The sequence below is a fragment of the Orcinus orca genome, chromosome 17, assembly GCF_937001465.1.
Source record: "Orcinus orca chromosome 17, mOrcOrc1.1, whole genome shotgun sequence".
In the NCBI taxonomy this organism is placed as follows: Eukaryota; Metazoa; Chordata; class Mammalia; order Artiodactyla; family Delphinidae; genus Orcinus; species Orcinus orca.
In genome coordinates this window covers 15,805,387-15,826,451 of record NC_064575.1, presented here as the reverse complement: position 1 = coordinate 15,826,451, position 21,065 = coordinate 15,805,387, and the positions used below count along the sequence as shown (strand labels likewise).

At 39.4% G+C, this 21,065-nt stretch overlaps 1 protein-coding gene across 9 annotated transcripts in view; it reads left to right on the top strand.

Annotated features, from left to right (window-relative positions):
• EYA1 (EYA transcriptional coactivator and phosphatase 1) overlaps positions 1 to 21,065 on the top strand; it is a 158,916-nt gene that overhangs the window by 27,491 nt on the left and 110,360 nt on the right. For 4 of the 9 annotated variants that reach the window (XM_004280580.3, XM_049700465.1, XM_049700464.1 and 1 more), the window contains 4 exons: positions 3,301 to 3,378; positions 14,247 to 14,316; positions 14,641 to 14,786; positions 18,499 to 18,636. In XM_004280580.3, coding sequence (XP_004280628.1) covers positions 3,301 to 3,378; positions 14,247 to 14,316; positions 14,641 to 14,786; positions 18,499 to 18,636 — 432 coding nt within the window. Of the gene's footprint in view, positions 1 to 3,300; positions 3,379 to 14,246; positions 14,317 to 14,640; positions 14,787 to 18,498; positions 18,637 to 21,065 lie in introns of those variants that run through there. The other 5 variants (XM_049700469.1, XM_049700468.1, XM_049700463.1 and 2 more) reach the window with 5 other exon arrangements.

Below are 21,065 nucleotides of genomic sequence, written 5' to 3'. Positions count from 1 at the left end.
AGTTTGTGGCACTTCTGGAGGGTAGCAAGTTGCCCAGGATAACTCAGGCCTAAAGTACATGGACAGGTGAAGCTGTTGAGGGGATCAGGGAGATTAAAGGGGTAAAAGAGAATTTCTGAATATTTTTAAAGGATGAGTAGGTCCTTAAGTATCAGATGGAAGATTGGAAATTTGGAGTGGTAGGAAAAAGAGAGACTCTTGAGTGGTGGCAAAAGAGACTAAAAGTTGTTATTTTCTGATAGACTGAAGTCACGTAATGCAGGAAAAAGTATGGCAGAGATAAAAGAATTCTACCATTATTTAGAGGAGAACACGTCACTCAGATTTTTCTTTTCAGATAAATAGCTCAGATGGGATCATTGTTCTCAGACATGACAGCATTTGAAATCTCTCAAACTTACAAAAAAAAATTCAGCATGTTGTGTTTTTAAATGCAAAGCTTTAGAAGGGTGCTCTATTATATCACCTATGGCATATTTATAAATGTCATGGCGCTAGTGAGGATGGGTAAAGTTCTGGTGGCCAGAGATGATTCTTTTTAACTTTCTGGTGGATGTATGCTTGGCAACCACAAAGCCAGCAGTGGTCTCCATTTATTTGGCTTTCGTTCAGAAACTATTTTCCATCACAATAAATCACCAGTCTCTTTAGCATCAGGTAGCGGGTGATCACAGATTCAATTACAGTACCTGATAAAATCGCGAATATCCTGGTAGTTCCTTTATGTACTGCCTCTTCTCTTCAACAGTGATCCTTTTAAAAACTTGGGTTCATCAGGAAAAGGGAGTCTTTATTCTTTAGTGTATAGATGAGTATATTTGAACAATGGCAAAAAGCAGTGGGCTGGGGGCCTAAAAGAAAAAGTATCCTCTTCGTTTCCTTCCTATTCTTTTTGCCTAGTTTTAATGGCATTGCAAGTATAATTGAATGCGCCTCTTGGGAGTGAAAGCTGTACTTGATTAAGCTAATTATGGAGAGTAGCTGGGGTAGGTCTTGGGGTACAGGAGTAGGAGTGGTTTGGCGTAGTCAAGCTTTCGTGAATTTTATAGTCCAGTCTACAGATTCATAGACCTTAGATTTGGCCAAGACTTAGAAGTCATCTGGGCTAACATCTCACACTGTAAATTTCTTCTTCACCATCTTTCCCAGGCAGACGGGTAGGCGTGGACTTTCTGCTTGAGATCTTCCAGCAAGTTCACTAGCCTGGAAGCGTGAACGCTCTAGGAAGACAAGGACTGCAGGGGTTTTGTTTTGCACCGTGTCCACCAGGTGTGGCAGTGCCTTGCTCTGTTGTCGAGTAGCTCTAATTATTGGGAAGTGCCGCTTACTGCTAGTTTTCAAGACTTGGAATAAAATATATCCAACATGAAATCCCATTTCTGCCACTTACTGTGTAACTTTGGGCAATTTCCTAACCCCTCTGATTTCAGTTTTTGCCTGTGAAACAAGAAGGCAGTACGTAACTAGTGAGTTTGTGTGTTGTGTTCCGAGACCTACTTGTAGAATTGTTTAAAGAGATTAATCAAAATGTCTACAAAGAATCTGACACGTAGGAGGTACTTTGTAGGACCCATTCCTCTTGGGCCTAATTCTGATCTTTTTCTGGGTGTGTGGTATTTGATTCTGAGTTCAGATCCCATGGTAATTTGTCCAGTATAGAGTGAAATAGAACCATTGTTTTTTATGTACAGGGCGTTATATGAGTTCTTTTTAAAGATGTAAAATAAGGATGTGGACAACTGGGCATGAAACCGTGCACCAGCAGTGGTGTCCCTGCCTTCCTAAATCTGTAGCTATATAATGGTTATGAAGAGCAAAATCATTAGGTTTCCTGGAGGCGTGAAGAGAGGAGGGAAATACAGGCTTATATCAGAATTTATTAGCATCAACTAAGACTTCTAATCTGAAACAACTGGTGGAAAAGAGAAAATTTCAGTTACACTATTGTTTGGTCTACATTAAAGCAATCAATTGAAGTGATTCCCTTTGGACTCACTGGTTTTATTTTTCAACTTGGTTTAGAGACAGTCTAAATAATTTTTTTTTTGAAACTATCGGCTGCAACTATTTATAATGTGAATTTTCGAATTACTCATTATGCACTCGTAAAAGATTTGAAGGCCCAAGAGGGTGAATTTGTCCTTTGCCTGATGTTTATAAGAGATTGGCAGTGTTGAGAGAAGGAAAAGCTTCATTTTCTCCATCATCCTTTCCCATTCCAGAATGTGTTTACTTGGTGAGAGAAGCCACCCCAAATATTCTCTTGTTAGGGCCTTCATTTTGGGAAACATGTTATTGATTTTTAAGTAGCCTCTAAAGTATTATTACACTCTTCTTGAAAACCTGTTAATAGGGATGTATAACTTCCACAAAGTAGGCTAGGCAAATTCCAGTGATAGAACTTCACTAGTAGTTTCTAGGGAAACAAGAACTTCACTAGTAGTTTCTAGGGAAAACAATGATGCTATTTTTTTTTTTATTATTATTTTAAAAAAGCTAAAACTAGGGGAAATAGGGTTCTGAGGTATTCTGCCTTATCTGTAGGGATGCAATAATCCCCTCACTATATCAGTAAAGTAGATTTCCTTTGGAGAACCTATAGCATAAAGAGAAATGTTTTTAGTTTACAGACCCAAGGGACTTTACTGAAGGTTATGCTTTCCACAAACTGTCTGCTACTGTTATTTTGAAATGGAAAATTTTATTTCTGCTTCATTTATATTTAGTGTGGTTTGGGTACTAAGTGTACATCAGACCTTGATGAATTGTCATGGCTGGGTGGTAATAACAGTCCATTAAAGTGAGCACTCTGTTTTTTAGCCATGCTGGATAACTGAGAAAGTGTGTGTGTGCGTGCACCTGTCCTTGAGCATCATGAAAGCTGGTGTTATTTCCCACTTCTTCAAGTCTTTCTCTTCTATCCTTTGGACTCTATTTGACCGAATGGCTACAAACCCAAGGAAATAATTTCACATCCACATTTTGTAAATTTTGAAACATAAGTTATTTATTTTAGTAAGCAATTTAGTAAACATTTAAGACAACAATGAATTGAACTACTTTTAAAGTGTTTCTATTAAAAGGTAACTTGCCACAATAGATTGTTTCCTTAGGAAGAAAAACTTAACATGGGAATTTCTTTTAAAAAGACTCTTAGGAATATTATTCTGATTTATATTCAAATACGAAAAGATTGATTTTTAAATGATTTTCTTATAATTATTTTGAATGTTATATCTTCTCTACTATGCCTTTATAAATATTAATTGGGTATATGATATATGTTGTTTATTTTTGTAGTTAAAACAGAGCCAATGAGCAGCAGTGAAATAGTTTCAACAACAGCAGACGGGTCTTTAGACAATTTCTCAGGTTCAGGTAAGGAATAAATATTAGATTTTCACAGTAATATGAAACATTATTTTTCCTAGTTTACATATACAAATATATGTGTGTATATGTATGTGTGTGTACGCATGTGTATATGTATATATGTGGATATCATCTGTGTAATACTGTATAGTTTTTCTCAGCGTCACATATTTGCAATTCTGATGTTTTTGTTTGGTGTGATGAAGTGTTTGCTGAAAATGTTGGTATTCTGTAAAGGAGAAAAAAATCAAAAGGGGAATTGTTCTCCGTCTTCTCTAAATTATCTTTATTATGTTGATGACTCCTTCCCTCTGTCTCTCATCTGTGTGATTTTTTCTTTCTTTTTTAACAAATTTATTAATTTATTTATGGCTGTGTTGGGTCGTTGTTGCCACATGCGTGCTTTCTCTGGTTGCAGGGAGCAGGGGCTACTCTTCGTTGCGGTGCGTGGGCTTCTCACTGCAGTGGCTTCTCTTGTTGCGGACCACGGGCTCCAGGCGCGCAGGCTCAGTAGTTGTGGCATGCGGTCTCAGTAGCTGTGGCTCGCGGGCTCTAGAGCGCAGGCTCAGTAGTTGTGGCGCACGTGCTTAGTTGCTCCGCGGCATGTGGGATCCTCCCAGATCAGGGCTCGAACCCTTGTCCCCTGCATTGGCAGGCAGATTCTTAACCACTGTGCCACCAGGGAAGTCCCTATGTGATTTTTCTAATCACGCACAATTTGGCTTCTGATAGCCCCTAAACAGACTTGCCACGGCATCCTCCTAACTAACTGTCATGTCAACTAGAGATCAGACTTTGTCAAGCAGCTTTAGATCCTTAATTAATTTTTTAATCTCTTTCATTTTGAGAAAGCCTGCCTTCAACAAACAAAACATACAAGTTTCACCTCCATGATGATGAAATTGCTGATAAGAACGTGACTGTGATAATAAATTCACTGTGAGGCTCTGATTGTATCTTTTCCAAATTACCCAGCTTGGACTCTTTCAATTAAAACTCATTCTTATCGGAAGTAATTCTTCAATTTTTTAACCCTTTTCAAGTGATTTGCTGTGTTTATGAGACCTCTCCATCGGAAATGCTATACTTTTCTAAGTTTGTGATTGATTTCGTCTAGCTCGTGGGATCATTTCACATACACTCCAATTAGAAGGAGTTATAAATAGATATAAAATGAAATGCAGATGCACAACTTTTATGCTGATGATACCAGCTGGAGGCAATAAGGAGATAACAACAGGTGTTACACCCATAGTTCTTTCATAAAGCATTTACTAGAATTTGACTTATGTCAGGCAGTGTGCTTGGTGCTGTTATGGATTCAAAGGTGTATGAGAACGGTCCTGCCTTGCGACTTAATAGGGCGAAGTAATCACCAGGCCATCATAGTACAGCTGGATAATGCCGAGGGAGGCCCGGGGACCCCTAAGCATACCCAGGAAGGACCCAACAGAGACCGAGTTGGGGTGGGGTGGTCAGGGAGGGTTTCCTGGAGAGGATGCCTGCACTCAGCCTTAAAGAATGTGTAGGAATAAAGCACATGTAGAATTGAGGATGGGGAAGCTGGACGGGTGGAGTGTTCCGTGGGAGGAGACCAAGGCACGGAGGTGTGGAACTTGGAGGCACCACTGATGGTTCAGCATTCTTGGTGTGTCCGGTGTGAGCAGTGCGGGGTGTGCTGCACGGAGAGGAAGGGACCAGAGTCTAAACAGGCAGGTGTGTTCCACGTGGCATGTGTGTTTTATCCTGAGTGCCACGGGAGGCATCAGGTTGCGTGATCACTTTCCCTTATGGAAGGACTCAGGCAGGATGGAGGGGAGGTTGGGGAACTGAAGGGGAGAGAACAGTTAGGGGTTTTTGCAATCATTTTCACAAGAAATGCTGAAGACCTGAGATAGGGTGCTGGCAATGGCTGTGAAAAGGTGATGGATTAAGATGTATTTATGAAATAGAATTTATGGTCATAGTGCCCAATGAGCATGGTGGGGATGAGTGAAGCAGAGAGAAAAGGGAGGAGTGAGGGAATCTGAGAGGTATGACTGAGGAAGAAAGGTGGTAGCTTCTGTTTGGGGCTTGTTAGTGGTGATTTAACACGCACCTGAAGATGTTGGAGCTCAGGAAAGATCTGGAATGGAAATTCTGAAAGTGTACAGAGAGTTGACGCTAGCAGGGTATAACAAGGTTGAAGACAGAACCCAGGGAAAACCAATACATAAGAGATGGGTAGAGGATAAGATGAAAACACAGGTGATTGGGGAAGAAGAAAAAGAGTATTGAAATGGAAGTAAAGGCAGGAAAGAAACTTCAAGGAAGCACTTCTATATGATAGATTCATATACAGGTTTTAAAAATGGTTTTTTAAAAAAACTTAATGACATGAGAAAATGTTTACTTATATTAAGTGTAAAGCAGATTATAAAAGAGTAATATGTTCCGTATAATCACAGTTTTGTTTAAAAAGACATTTATTTGTATGTATTTGTGTCTGTGTGTATGTGTATAAAAATTAATGGTTGGCTCTCTCTGAATGGTGGAATATAATTTGAATTTTATTCCTTCTGCCTTCTTCATATTTTTTTGCAGAGCATATGTATAACATTCATACTTTTAAAAAGTAATCATGTTAAAGTACAAGTTAAAAATCACATACTAAACTGCAAAGAGATAATTTTTTTGAAAGTATCTGTGAATAATAGTATTGCATCATGGTTTCTCCTGATTTTTATCACAGTACTGTGGGGAAGAAGTTCCTCGTTTTTAAGAAATACATATAGAAGTATTTATGAGTAAAGGGACATCATATTTGCAACTCCAAAAAAATGTGAGTTATACATGTGCGTAATACACACATATAGAGAGAGAAAGAGAATAAAGGATAAAGTTAATCTCATAAAACATTACCATTTGTGGAATTTGGGTGAAAGAGATCTGGGAAGTTTTTCTACTATTCTTGCAACTTTTCTCCAGTTGTCGAATTATTTCAAAATAAGAAAATAAAAAATGAGAAGCATGAATGAATTTAACCTATGGCAGTTTCAGTGGACAAGCGGGCTTCATCTCCCCCTGTGCCCGCTGGCCTACATGCCCTACTTCTGTGTCTCCAGCATAGTTCCTAGCAGATAGTATGTGCTCATAAAGTTTATTGAGTGGATGAATGACTTAATGAATACGATGAGGAAGTGGAGACAGGAAAGAGAAAAATGTCTTTCACGTCGATAAGTGGTAAAGGGAGAAGAAGAGAAGGTAGTCTGTTAGAAAGAGGGCTGGAGGGTTGGGGATGGCATTTAGGTCAGGGTGTTTTGGGCTGCCAGCACGAACTTTATAGAGGCAGGGGTGAAAGGTAGAGGTGACCCTGATGGGGCAGCAATGGCTTAAATTCAGAACAGAAGTGGGTCAGCCTAGAAAAGGAATAACTTTTCCACAGAAATATCAGGGAAGATTGATGGAAAGTAACACAGATGAGTTTGAAGTGGAGGAGGAGGAGACAAGACTTTGAGGGAATTCCTGCCTGATTCCTCTGTTCGAACCTTCCAGTGGCTCCCATTCATCTCTGAATAAAAGCCGATTCATTACAATTAGCCTGCAAGCCCCATCAGACCTTACTGCCTGCTTCCCTTGCCTCCTGCTGTTCCTCTAATAAGGGCCTCTGCAGGGGCAGTGCCTCTGCCTGGAACACGTCTCTGTGCACCTGCCTGACTGCTTCACCACCTTCAAATCCCACCATTGAGGCTCACCCTGACCACCTTACTCAGTGTTACAAAACTCTTACTATAGACTTCCAGAATCCCCCACCCACCCAATAACACTTCGAACCTTTTACAAACTATATCATCCACTTGTGTATTAGGTTTATTGCTGGTCTCTCACCCCCACCAGAATGTAAGCTTGAGATGGCAGGGATTTGGTCTTCTTTTGTTCATTTGTATCCCTGACACCTGAAAACGTATCCAGCTTGTGTTAGGCACTCAGATATTTACTAGATAAATTATTGAATACATGAATGAATGATGGCTTCTACTTTTCTCTCTGAAGTGACTCAATATGAGAAGAAAATTGAGGATGCCAGTAAAAGACGAGTTTCAAATAACTTCATGTATCTAGGCTAGATAGAAAAAAGTGAAGGAAGGGGAAATAAATTGAGAGAGGATAAGGATGTCAGGGGGCCTGCCTCTCTTGATGGGTTGGAGAATAGATGAGATGGGAATAAAGGAATGAAAATTCTGGAAGAAGAGGATGTTCCTTCCTTAATCTCAGAACTCAGTGAGGCCTCCACCTGATGCTTCTGGAGTTGGTTCTCTGTACTTCCCTTCCTCAGCCTTTATCACTCCTTTAAAAATTACTGGATCGTCTTTCCTTCTGCTAAACTGTGCATCATCTTTGCATCATCTTTCCTCCTGCTAAACTGTAGCCCTATGAGAACAGATACTGTTTGTCTTGTTCACACTTACAATCCCAGTGGCCATCATAGAATGGAGCTCATACACAGTGGTCAGTACATGTTTGTAAATAAACAAATGAAATCAGTCAGTGCTGTTGTGGTTTAAGACTGGAATGGAGAAAGAGGTCCAGGATGTGGTCTTGAGCTTGATGGTTGACGTAGAAGGCCAGAGTTGAGGCCAAGACAGAAATGAGAAAAGCGCTGGATGCATGACCCAAGATGATGTTGGGATGTGTCAGGGGACACAGTCAAATACTAAAGTTTTTGATAAATGCAGGGAAGTGCTTAGGAGGTGGGTCATTCATGGAAGTGTTAAAGAGTTGTCAGGAACCTCAGAGAAGGGAGGGTTTCGTGGGAGAGCAGAAAAACAATGATTTGGAAGAAACAACAAGGAGGATGTGTTTGTAGGTCTGGAATCTGAGAGAATGAGCAGCCTCTACTGGGAAAAGATATGCAGGAGAAGTAAGGGCCTTGGAGGAGGGCTTAGCGGAGGGTGGAGGAATAGTTTGGTGAAGAGACTGAAGCTGTAGAGAATCTCATTTGCCATAGATTGATGGTCTGTGTTGGACGCAGAGGAAAGGATCAGGTGACCTGGGGAACTGGGTCAAGGCATAGGAAGCACAGAGCACCATGGGGATGGACCTTCATTTACTGTTGTCTTTTACTTTTTCTCTTCCCTTCTCTCCTCCTCTTCTCCTCCTCTTTCTTTTTCTCCCTTTCTCCTTCCCCCTCCTCTTCCATCCCCTTCACCCGCATCTCCTTCTCTCCCCCCACCTTTCATAAGTAAAGATGTGAAAACCATGGCATGCTGGAGTGGCTGTGAATAGGACTTAGGGTTTATAAGAGGAAGAGGAGGCTGGAGAAAGCAATCTCCAAGAATTAACTCCAAGATGGTCTTTACCTCTGTGGTCACTATGCCTACCTTCCTTCTCTATGATAACTTAAAAATTCACATCCCTAATATTCTGGGTATCTTAAGGAAATAGCAAGGATAAAGAAGATATGGAGTCATCCTGACACTGGTAATAGCTGTTTCCACCTTTGTCCTTCAAGGAACCCTAGCATCTTAAAGCATTAAGGAGGCAGTGAGGCTCACTCTTCTCCAGTGAAATCTCCAGGTATCCTGGTGTGGGGAAACTGGAGGAGAGAGGTTGATTTTCCAAGGCATGTGGCTGAATTGAAAAATGCAAGGTTGTTTATTGTGTTTTTAAAACACAGTGACGTTCTGCTCATTTACTATTGACCAATGAAAAGCAATATTTTAATGATTAAAATGTTAAGAACAATTGGAGTTGAAAATAATGTGCTTTGAGGGATTACAAAATGTCTTTGCCTGCTGCTGCTTCCACTTCCACAAAGCCCAAATTTGTTATTCATTTGTTAAATAAAATGTCAATTGATATGCATTCATTCAACATTGATGTCTGGGGGTATTTGAAAATCGGAAATTTCTAGAGGAGAAAAGAATCACATCTGACAAATATGATTTCTTGTTTTCGTAATTGTTCATGAAAAGATCTACCTTTTGGGATCTGATTCATTCATTCAACAATTCTGTATTGAGCACCTACTGTGGGCCAGGCAATGTTCTAGACAGTGGGACTATAGAGGTGAAAAAGTAGACAGGTCCCTGCTCTCATGGAGCTTTCATTCTTGTGGGAGAGACAAATGATAAATAGGTAAGTGGTAATATAAGTAAATAGGCAGTGAAAAGTGCTCTGAAGAAAACGAAAGCAGATCAAAGACTATGGTGAAGAGTGGGTAGGGGTGTCTTTTAGAAGGAAGGCTTCTCTCAGGAAAGGGCATCTGAGCAGAGGTCTTAGTGAAGTGAGGGAATAAGTTTGGGTTAATCAAAATGAAACAGGATAACAGGGTTTGGAGTTGAGGGCAAGGAGGGGTTTGACATGATGATCTAATTTATGTTTTTAAGAGATCACTGTTTGTCATGTGGAAAATTCTCTTTGGGAGAAGGGTGGGAAGAAGGTAGGGAGAAGCAGGGAGACCAGCATTTCCTGGTGCAGAAGAAGAGGACTGTGTTAGCCCACGTGTTTCCTGGAGGAACCACTGAAGCAGGATGCAGTGTGCCAGTATCCTATCTGGGAGGGGAGGGAAGGTGAGGTCAGGGGGCGGTGCCCTGGCTGTCCTCTCTGATGGCCACGGCCAACGTTGGTGACTGGAACAGAGTGGCAGACAAGAGAGAGTGAGGAGTTGTCACTTTTAGCCTATATTTGGAAGGGAGAGCTGACTGGACTTAGGATAAAAGGGTATGAGGAAAGGAGAAGAATCAAAACTTAACTTTTAGGCTTTTGACCTGTGTGTCCAGCTGAATGATGTTGACATGGACGAGATGGGAGCCCAGGGGAGCCGTGAACTGAGGACTTGCTAATTTTTAGATTTCTATCGACTTTCTCAGTGGATTCTCTAGCTTGTGAATATTAATTCACCATGGGTCCTTCTCTCCCTTCCTGCAGTAAGATTTGGGGAGCTTCTTTAACTTACATGTGAGAGGTAGGAGAAAGAATGCAATGATAGGAAACAAGAGTGCTAAAACAAAGAAGGACCTGTTGCCCCTACATCCCCAGGGCTCTGCCATGTGGCCTTTGGAGTTTACTAATGGTAAGAGAACCAATTTATTTACCTTGATAAATGGCCTGGGAGCATTCTTTTTGCCTTAGGTTATTCTGGTCTCATGAAATTAAAAATAATCTGAATTCTTAGATTATTATTAAAAAGTTTAAAGTGTTTTAGGCAATTAAGGAAAAAAGTACTTGAGGTAGAAGGTGGAAGATTCTTGACTTTAGGCTACACAGAGATCACAGGGGTTTGAATTTAGAGAAAGCCCTAAGGGTATGGCTGTTTACATGGCATTACATAGTCAGTAATTTTAGGTGCACACAGGTAAGTAGCAGCAAATACTCGGGCAGCATCATGGGTTCTTATTCACATCTATTTCATAAGGAAAACTATCGACCCATTTATATTGCCAAAGATCAGGTTTATTGTTGTGTGTTTATAAATAACTTAAAATAATTTAACCATCTTTCAAGTTATTATGGTTTAAAAATATCTACTTTGCTTATGACCTAAACCTCACAGTCTCATTAAACAAATGTTATTTATTGATTACCTACCACATGCCAGGCCCTACCAGGTGCCAAGGAAACAAAGGAGAGTAGGAGGTCCTTGGCCCTGGAAGCTCACAGGTAGCCGAGGAAACTAACATCTATACACTACATAAACTAACCATCATGTAGTGTGGTGAGTGCAACTTTGCGAGTGTTTACAACATTCCAAAAAGTACAGAGAAAGAAGATACTATCCTAAAGAGAAGATAATGTTTTAGTCCCAGTGGAAGAGTGTTTGACAGGCAGAGGAAAGAAGAGCATTAACATGGCAGTAGGCTCTGACATGAAGACCAGCCAAGACAGACAGGAAAATGCATGGCATGCACGGGCAGTCCTCAAGTCCAGGGATGCTGTGTAACTAAACCCACAGGAGGGTGGATGCTTGAATATCTTTATATAATCTTCCAAGGAATTTGGAATTTTTTTCTAGGGATAGTATAAGTGCAGGTGAGAGATTGTAAACTGGAGAATGGACGTGAAGAAGTTTCCGGGTAAGGAAGATCAGTGTGGTGGCAGAAGTGAGAGTCAAAGGGCAGTGGGTGGAATGCAGGGTGAATAGCTAGATGGCCGTTTCTCTAGTCCGGGTGAGACATAATGAGGACCCGCCCCGGGACAGGAGGGTAGGGCTGGAAAATGCAGCACAGCTCAATGGGTGTTTCTGAATTGGAGACGGGTGACTTGAGAGTCACAGAGGGAGAAAAAAATGAGATGATTCTGAGGTTTCTAGTTTCTATGAAGGGGGGTCAGGGGATAGTATGTTTTGGTGGAAAGAGTGGGCAGATGTGGGTTCAGATACCAGCTTTCCTATTTATTTGCTTGGACATGTTACTTAATTTCTAGCCCCATATATAAAATGGGGATAAAGAATCCTGTTTTTAAGCATTTTGCTGGATAGATGGTGATGCTGTCCATCGAGTAGAATTAAAAATACAGAAAAAGGGCAAATGTGGGGGCAAAGATAGTGGGAATTTGGGAATCTGAGATGTTAAACATTTCTTACACAAACACAGTATTATTTGCTTTATGTCATTACTTCATTTACTCCTCACAACCATCCTATGAGGTGTAGGTAGTATTACTGCCATCATTTTACATGAGAACATGTCAGGGCTTAGAGGGATCAAATAACTTGACCAAGACCATGTAGAAGAGTTGGATCTTGAATCTGAGCTGAAATTAAATTCTAATTCCAGAAACTGTGTTTGTATGACCACACTCTGCAACCTCCCAAATCTTTCTTCATGTGTACACACATATACTATGCATATAATCTAAATCAGAGCTTCATGGAACCCACCTTATGCTGTACAATCACCCTGATATCTTCTATTCTTTTATTCTATTTGTTTATAAAAAATTGCTGAGCAGAACCTATGAAGTTGAGTTTACAATCTTTTCATGGGTTGTGACCCATAATTTGAAAAACACAGGGACAGAGCAAGAAAAGAATAAAAGGGATTTCTGCGGCTTCCATCCTCAGATGGCTTTGGGGTTTTTTGTGTGGTAGTACATATTTGTGTTGTGGTTTCATTTTTTAAAAACTTCTTTCTATCTATGATGATCCAGGGAAGATATTACCCCTCCAGCAGCTCTGCTGGATAAATCTTCTCTGCCCTTGGTCTCTTTCCAGGCCTAGAAGAGGGATTAGAAAGGTTGTAATTGCAGGTGGCCTGGGCAAGTGGCAGCGCTTGTGGTCCAAGCATTCTCTCCCTTCTATAAATTGTATTTAATCCTCGCGTAGCTATTTGTACGTTGGCCTCCCCACGTGTGACGACAGGACTTGTCTTTGCATGTTTGCATCTGCAGCATGGAGTGCAATGCCTGGAACAGAGTAGTGACCCAACATGTGCCAAGAGATGGGGGACACCAGCCAAGCTGGCCTGCCTTCTCTCATTAATATGGCCTCCATCTCTGCCAGACCAACAGCCAGAGGGTTGAAGTCTGGCAGGTCTCATGAGTACTGCTGACCTTCATCTATTCTCTTGTCCCTGGGTTAGGCCTATTTGCTTTACCGGGAAAGGATTAGTCATAGGTTTTGAGATTCTAACCCAAAACCACCACTGTTTTCCCAAACACAAGCTAGAAAATTACATTTGAGAAACATAACTGTACTGATGTGATATCATGAAAATGTATAAAACCCGGAGTTCATGGAAGCTTATGAAAGGTTTTAATGTAGAATATAATGAATAAATAATAGAGCCTCTGCAGACAGTGATTATTCATAGAAGAAAATAAACATATTACATCTTATAATAATTGTACCCAAAGCATATGCATCTTAGCCAGGAAAAGCGTAGGATGAGTTTGAAGGGAAAAGGGGAAATACATATATATATATATATATATGTGTGTGTGTGTGTGTGTGTGTGTATGTATATATGTATATATTTATGTAAATGTGTATATATGTAAATGTGTGTAGATATTTATGTACATAAATAGATGGCCCATATTAGCAATGAAAGAAGCTGAGAATCACCATTTTAAGGCCTCATGTTGGAAAAAAAAACACTTTTTTTTTTTGCTTCTTTAGTTCAGAATGATTGTAGAAGAATATTTGATAGAAGAGTTTCGTGCATTTCTGAGACTTATTGAATCAAGTATATGTGATTAAAAAGAAATGAGATTCTGCTTGAATGCTTAAATAATCTCTTAAAAAAAAAGCTTTGTGACTTGAATGCTGAAGTGGAGCATATATAACTGAAAGGCAAAGGAATATCCATCTCCGTGCAAGAAAAAATGGGCTTAGTTTGCAACTTGAGAAATTTTAGATGGTTATAGGAATGCATTCTTATTTTTAAAAAATTGCTGAATCAGTGCAGGCAAATGAGGATCTGTCCTATTTCTACTTCCCCGAGCGGAGATTAGACTGCATTTCCCAGTAACACAGTCTCAGGGGCGTGTGTCCCCTTGAACACAAACAATAGACCAGAGGACCTTCCGGTCCCGCCCAGCCCTGTAATTCAAGTTCATCCCTCCCCTTTCAGCGCGGTGGTTCCAACCAGTGGCCGGGACTCCCTGTGCTCTTAAAGTATTGCCACTGTAAAAGCCATCACTGACAGGTATTTAAGAATATTATGACTGTGTTTTCTAAGAGTTGATTTAAAATTCGAATCACTTGATCAGTTCCTATAGGTTCCTTAATATAGTTTAACTTTCTATTAGGTTGACTTATGAAATTGCCATTTCTGCGGGTCCAAAAGGTCTACGGTTTCATGTGGCCACAACCTATAGTTGAAACTATATCAATGCTTTATACATATTTTGTATTTTGCTTGGATTATTGTGCATTATTTTTCTTTTTCCAGCCATTGGGAGCAGTAGCTTCAGCCCAAGACCGTCTCACCAATTCTCCCCACCACAGATTTATCCTTCCAAGTAAGATATATTTTCTCTTAATCAATAAATAACTTTTCCGAGTAGTCTTTTACCTTATTTCAAGTCGTGTCTGGTGCCCACGTGTTACATCTTAATTTAACCTAAAGCGTGTTTCATAGAGACCTAAATGTATTTACGCAAATTTATTTGGAGCATCACCTAGGAGGGACACTGTAGTATTTTGGTTCTTTGTGTATTACACTTGAAAGTTATACATTAAGAAACAGTCTTAACTGGAATTTGTGATTTGGTTGTTAATCAGTTACCTTGCATGTTTCCATCTAATGCATGGGCTTTCTATTTTCTGTCATTTCTGACAAATAGCAGACCATACCCACATATTCTCCCTACCCCTTCCTCACAAACTATGGCTGCATATGGGCAAACACAGTTTACCACAGGAATGCAACAAGCTACAGCCTATGCCACGTACCCACAGCCGGGACAGCCCTATGGAATTTCCTCCTATGGTGAGTAATCCCTCGGCTTTAGCACTGACGTTGCCTAGTGGGCACACCTGTACGTGTGAAAGTTTCACAGGAGTGGTACTTAAAGACGGTCCTCTTGGGCCACTTGAGAAAGGGTGGTCACCTTTTGTGTCTAAATTCTTAAAATGATCGTTTCTAATGAGCATTGGAAGAGCTGGTAGTTACTTATCTTGAGGTCAGAGGTGGCAAATACCATGGTTCATATGCCCTCTTGCTCTCGTTTTGTTTTGTTTTGTTTCCATTTATATCTCAATTCTTAATTTGCCACTTGAGCGCTTGGCTCTGGAATCCAAAGTATTTTGGTGCATATTTCTGATAAAACTTCTGTGAATGGAGTCTTTTGGGGTGAAGATTCATTTCCTATTTATCAGATGCTGAGCTATGATTAGAGAAGTACAAGCAGAGTTCAACAAACCCTGGCTCTAAACTTGAGGGGGGGTAGTAGTCTCAAATTTCAGCATTGTCAACCATTACGAAAAGTGATCTATATCATGGCTTGGGCTGCACTTTAAAGAGGCCAATCAGGAAACATTTAAAGCTCACATCCCTATTTGTTCCTTCCCACCTGGAGATTATCTTTATCTTAGTGTAATTTAACTCAATTGTTACAGGGTCAATACCTGTAAATTAAAAATAAATCCAGCCAAACCTCAAAGTTTAATTTTTTAAAAGCTTAGGATTCCAGAATACCTTCACTTCCATTGAATGGTAGCTGTAATTTCAAACAAACTGCAACTTGTTGGAAGAGAAAAATATGGATTATTGGCATTTTATTAAGAAATAAATAAAACCTAGTGATCCAGAAAAAAATACATGAAAGTTTGGAAGCAAGACTGATAGAAAAAACTGGTGGAGTGTTTTGTGATCAATATTCTAATTATGCTTCTGCTGCTATCGTTATTTCATAATAATTTTTCTCAGTCTGAAAGAAATAATGTTCTTCTTTAAGCATTTCATTAATCATTAGAAGGTAAATTATTTTTTGCTTTTTTGTTCTGTCTTTACCCCAAATTGGCCATATATATAAATTTCTTATAAAATATATAGAAATTAAAATCTAAATTATGTATGACTTCAACATTCATAGTTTTATTTTAAAAAGATCACAACTGAATGTGATCTAGGGAGGCGTTTTTCAACCAGACTTTAAAAACAGCCATAAAATGGACTTTCTAGAATTATCTTTCATTTCCATGACTTTTAGTCGTTTCTCAAAATAACGTTAAATATAGATTAAATTTGTCTGTAATTTACTTTTAAACTATTCTTATGCTAAAAGAGTCTATGGTTTGAATTGTGTAACTTCAATTCTATAATGTGAGTTAAGGCAGTCCCCAATTTATATCCTCAAAATTTATTTGTAAGCTGATTATTTGAAGTAGAAATGTATTTTCCAGTACAAGCAATACTCAAGTACTGTAGACCTATCAGTGCTGCCGGGGGAAGGTACCATTCCTGTTACCGCCTTGGCTGCCACTCACACAACTCTCTTGTTTTTCTTTCTCTTCCCCATTCAGTCATGGAAGGGCCCTTTGCCAATTTCTGGGCTGCGGGGTAAGGACTTCTCTAGTTCTAAACCATCAACAGATGGCCCTGTTGTCTGAAATAGTTGTTCCAGTAGAGTGAGATGAGCAGAGGTTCGGAGGTTAGGCTCAGAACTAGTAGGATGAAGATGGGGATTTTCATGTGGTAGGTGGGGATAGGGGAGGTGGTGAGAGTGAGTCTCAGTGTAGAGGGCTTTGATCCCAGGACCTTCCATGCTTATAAATCTCCTGGGAATAATTCTCAGTCCTTAGTATTTTTCTGATCACCTCCTTTCTTCTCTTTTCGTACCTTGAGGACAAGGAGATGCCCCAGTGCTTCTGACCAGCCATTCTCTTTTTCTTGGGCCAGTGCATGGAAAAATATGGCAGCCTTCTCCCTATTGCTTGCTCTGAAGGAAGAGCACATCGTTTAGGGGTTTTAACTGCTGATAGTTAAGGTCCTGATAGTTCTAGAAGACTTTCTCCAAGGACTTGTGTCCCCTGACTTTTCACCTAGACCCAATAAGAAAAGATAGGCAAATCTTTTCATAGTAAGAGCAAGGGGTCCACGAGGAGGAAGAGGTCGTGCCATTCTTCACTGGATCTGCGTGGAGTCGACCAGTGAGATGAGTTTGACAGCTTGTGGATAGAAGCTATGGACACAGGTGTGGCTATGGGTGTTTTCTACCTCTTCCTGCTTTTCCTTACCTGTTCTCATCACAAAGATTCCCATCCTGAGCCTCCAGGCTAAAAACAGAGGTGGCACAGGTGAAGACTGAAAGCAGATCATTATAGCATCAAATGGAGAGAGAAGGGGGAAAATCTCTATTGTGACACCCTGAAAAGGAAGGGAGTTTTCTAGAGCCATCTAACCACCTGTCTTGGGCACTTGTTTTTCCAGGGACCATTTATAAGTTTGGGTTATTCATTGGTTTGGGATTGCCTGTACAGGGAAAGTCACATTTTTAAAAAATGCTAAGGTTGTGTTAAGACTGAAATGTAAGGCCATTATGAGGTTACTTAGAGATACTTCAGGAATTAGAGTAGGCTCTCTTCGCCAAGAGTCAGATTCTTCCACTGCCTTAGGAAAGTTACCTAACTTCATTCTACTGATGAAATTCCCCTAAAATGGAAATAAACAGTGAGACTACTGTGTATTCTAGATCCCAAAGATATTATTTATCTTAAGTGAAAAGTAAAATTATTCCAAAATGTGAATTCCCTTGGCAGAAATTTTCATCCCCTCCCTCTGTGGGAATTAAGGACAGTTGTTAACTTTCATGAGTGTCTTTAATTATGATCCAGGGCTGAGCCCTGTACAACGATACCGCCAAACCCAAGTCCTGAAATTAGGATGTCAGCTTGGCACTTTGGGAAGTATTGGGGGGCCACAAATACACTATTTTTACATTATGTGATGAAAAGAAAGTGTACTTTATGTTACACTTAAAACAATTATATTTGAATAAAAACCTGAAACTATAAGGGACAGAAGGAGAACTACTTGTCAATTTCTCTGTGCTGTTTATAAAGCACTATGCTGTTCTATAGGATTGAGTTATTATTCTTCTTCTCTTGTGCTTACTGCCTGTAGGATCTGGATATCTGGGAGAAGGCTTCCCCCTGTGTTGCTTAGTTCTATGCCCAATATTGCTACCTCTGACCTCAAACTGTGATGTGTACTAAAATCAGCTTTGTGGTAGAAAGAGTAAAGAAAAAAAATGTTTTTAATGTTATGAGGCTAGAGACTCTAATTAATCACTTTTTAGAAAAAATATTTTGATTCTGATGTTAATGCAACAACATTTAGAATAATGTTCAAGTTTAATTACGGCCATTTCTGGACTGTAAAGATGATCTTAAACTCTTGTAAAGCAATACAACTAATTATAGAAATGATATCACTGGAGTTAAATTTTATAGAAAATGGAATTCAGGAAAACAAAAGAAAAGAATAGTGCAGATACGCATTGAAATCTGTAATAATCCTGGTTTTATTCTTTTTAATTGAAGTTACAGTGAAGGGTATTTCACTCTATGGCCTTGGTTATTGAGATAACACTGCGGGGGGGGGGGGAAGCGTTTGTAATTGGATAGTTGTGGGAGTGTTTTTGTATATGGACCAGCTTTTGAAAATGAACAGATAGATAAGCTATCACTAACTGATTTAGGTGCATTGTGGGCAGGCATCAAGACTGAAGGTGGATTGTCACAGTCTCAGTCACCTGGACAGACAGGATTTCTCAGCTATGGTACAAGCTTTGGGACCCCTCAACCTGGACAGGCACCGTACAGCTACCAGATGCAAGGTCTGTATACACACTGGCATTGCTCTTTTCATTAATCCTGTGGGACAATAATTACTTTCTAAAGTGGCACCTGATATTCTGTGTAAGGAGCAGATGATGGTGAAAGTGGGCTGGGCTTGGAGGCAAGATACCTGGTTCTAGTCTGGTTCTTTACTTCCCTGCTCTCTAGGCCTAAATTTCCATATTTATAACATCCAGGGGTTAGACTGGATGATCACTCAGGTTCTTTTACAAAAAGCTCTAAAATTCTTTGTGTCATTGAAGTTTTCTGCCTTTGCTTCTATCAACTAAAAAAAGAGTGAAAAAAAAAAAAAGCAAAGTCAATGGTGTAAGAGGTTGTAGTATGATACATGCTAAAAACCCTGGCACTTGGTGTCGCCAATCAACCTGTCTCAAAGGGGTATGTTTTCTTCATTTTCATTTTCACGGCTCTGGAAATAGAGCATGTGATAGGTGTTGACTAAATGATCTGCCAAAGACCAGGAGATCAAACTGACAGCCACTAAATGCATCTTCAAGCTATTGCTTCCAAGGACGCATCCCTGGGTTCTGATTTTTCAAACTATAGACAAAACATAATGTAAGTGCAAGTCATATGGATGACAGCTGAAAGCTTACAGTTGTCAGAGCTGTTTCACGAGTAGGCATTACTGTAATTAGATTATTATCATGCAAATGTGTCTAAAATACTTGAAAATTGTTCTCACCTAATTTAAACATTCTCCTAATATTTTGTTTTTACCGCTAATCAGTTTAACAAATGATATGCATCCTTTCAATAGTGCCAAGCTATAGTAGATTTAAATACCTGCTATTTTTAAAAAAATTATTTGTTTATTTATTGAAGTGTAGTTGATGTACAATATTACATAAGTTAGAGAAGTACAACATAATGATTCACAATTTTTAAAGGTTATATTTCGTTTATAGTTACTACAAAATACTGGCTATATTCCCTGTGTTGTACAATACATACTTGTAGCTCATTTATTTTATACATAATAGTTTGTACCCCTCAATCCCCTCCCCCATCTTGTCCCTCCCCGCTTTCCTCTCCCCACTGGTAACCACTAGTTTGTTCTCTGTATCTGTGAGTCTGTTTCTTTTGTGTTATAGTCACTAATTTGTTTTATTTTTTGGATTCCACATATAAGTGATATGATACAGTATTTGTCCACCTTTGTCTGACATTTTTCACTTAGCATAATACCCTCCAAGTCCATCCTTGTTGCTGCAAATTTCTTTCTTTTCTTATGGCTGAGTAGTATTCCATTGTGTGTGTGTGTATACCACATCTTCTTTATCCATTCATCCGCTGGTAGACTTAGCAACCTGCTCTTTTAAGTAACAGGTATGTTATAGACATCTTTTCACATCAATAAAATCTATTTTATGGCATCATTTTAATGGCTGCATGGTTTCACAGATATATCTTATTTAACTAACCCCCCTATTATTGGACGTCTGGAGCAATGCCACGAATATCTTATGTGCGTGCTTAATTATTTCCTTTGAGTAAACTTAAGTGTGGAATTGCTAGGTAAACTGTTTTCAACTCTTTTAGGGATTTGTTATATATTTCCACAAAGAAGGGCTGTGAATTAGCGTGAACACGTTAAATATTTTACTTTAAAAAAAAATTGTCATTTTGGAAGATCCGAGATTTTATTGTTGTTTTCATGTGTATTTTTAGAAAATTGAGCTGATAAACCAGTTTTTCTTTTCTTGCATGGTGGTGTTTGTCTTTTCTTATTATTTCTTATATTATGTCTCTTAAACTTTAGTAATGTTTTATAGATTTATAAAACTATATATAGTTTATCATTTTTAAGAGCTTTTTTTCCCGCACGGGAAGCTAAAATTTTGTGGGACCAGATTCATTAATCCTTTCATACTTGGTTTTGCCTTTGGTATAAAAAGGCATGGATTGTAAAATTTTGATATATTTGATGGCTACAAAATTAAAATTACCTTATGACAGATAGCATTTAGTGTTAGAAGGATATTACTCATGTGCTTGATTCCAAAACTTGAAAGCTGCTCTTGGAAAAGAGCTATGTTTCTCCACATGCTGAATATCAGTTAAGTAAAGGGATAGAAAGAACAAACATCGATGAGACTTCATTAAAGGATCGAATAGTCTTAGGCTTTAGTAATGAAACGGATCATAAGGCAAGCAAAGTCTGTTCGCTCCTAAAGCTTTCATTGGTGTCAAGGAGAGAGACAGTAGGCAAACAGACAAATACATTATGCAATTGCAGAGTCTTAGGAGAGTTATGGGGAAAAAATCTGGCACTATGGTCGGTTCCGTTCTACTCCGGGCATCCAGTCTCTTTAAGGAGAAGTGGATCCTAAAGGTCAGAATGAAACAGGTGAAGCGCCTTCCGGAGAGGAGAGGTAACTACATGTGTGATTCCTGGGCTTGAGCG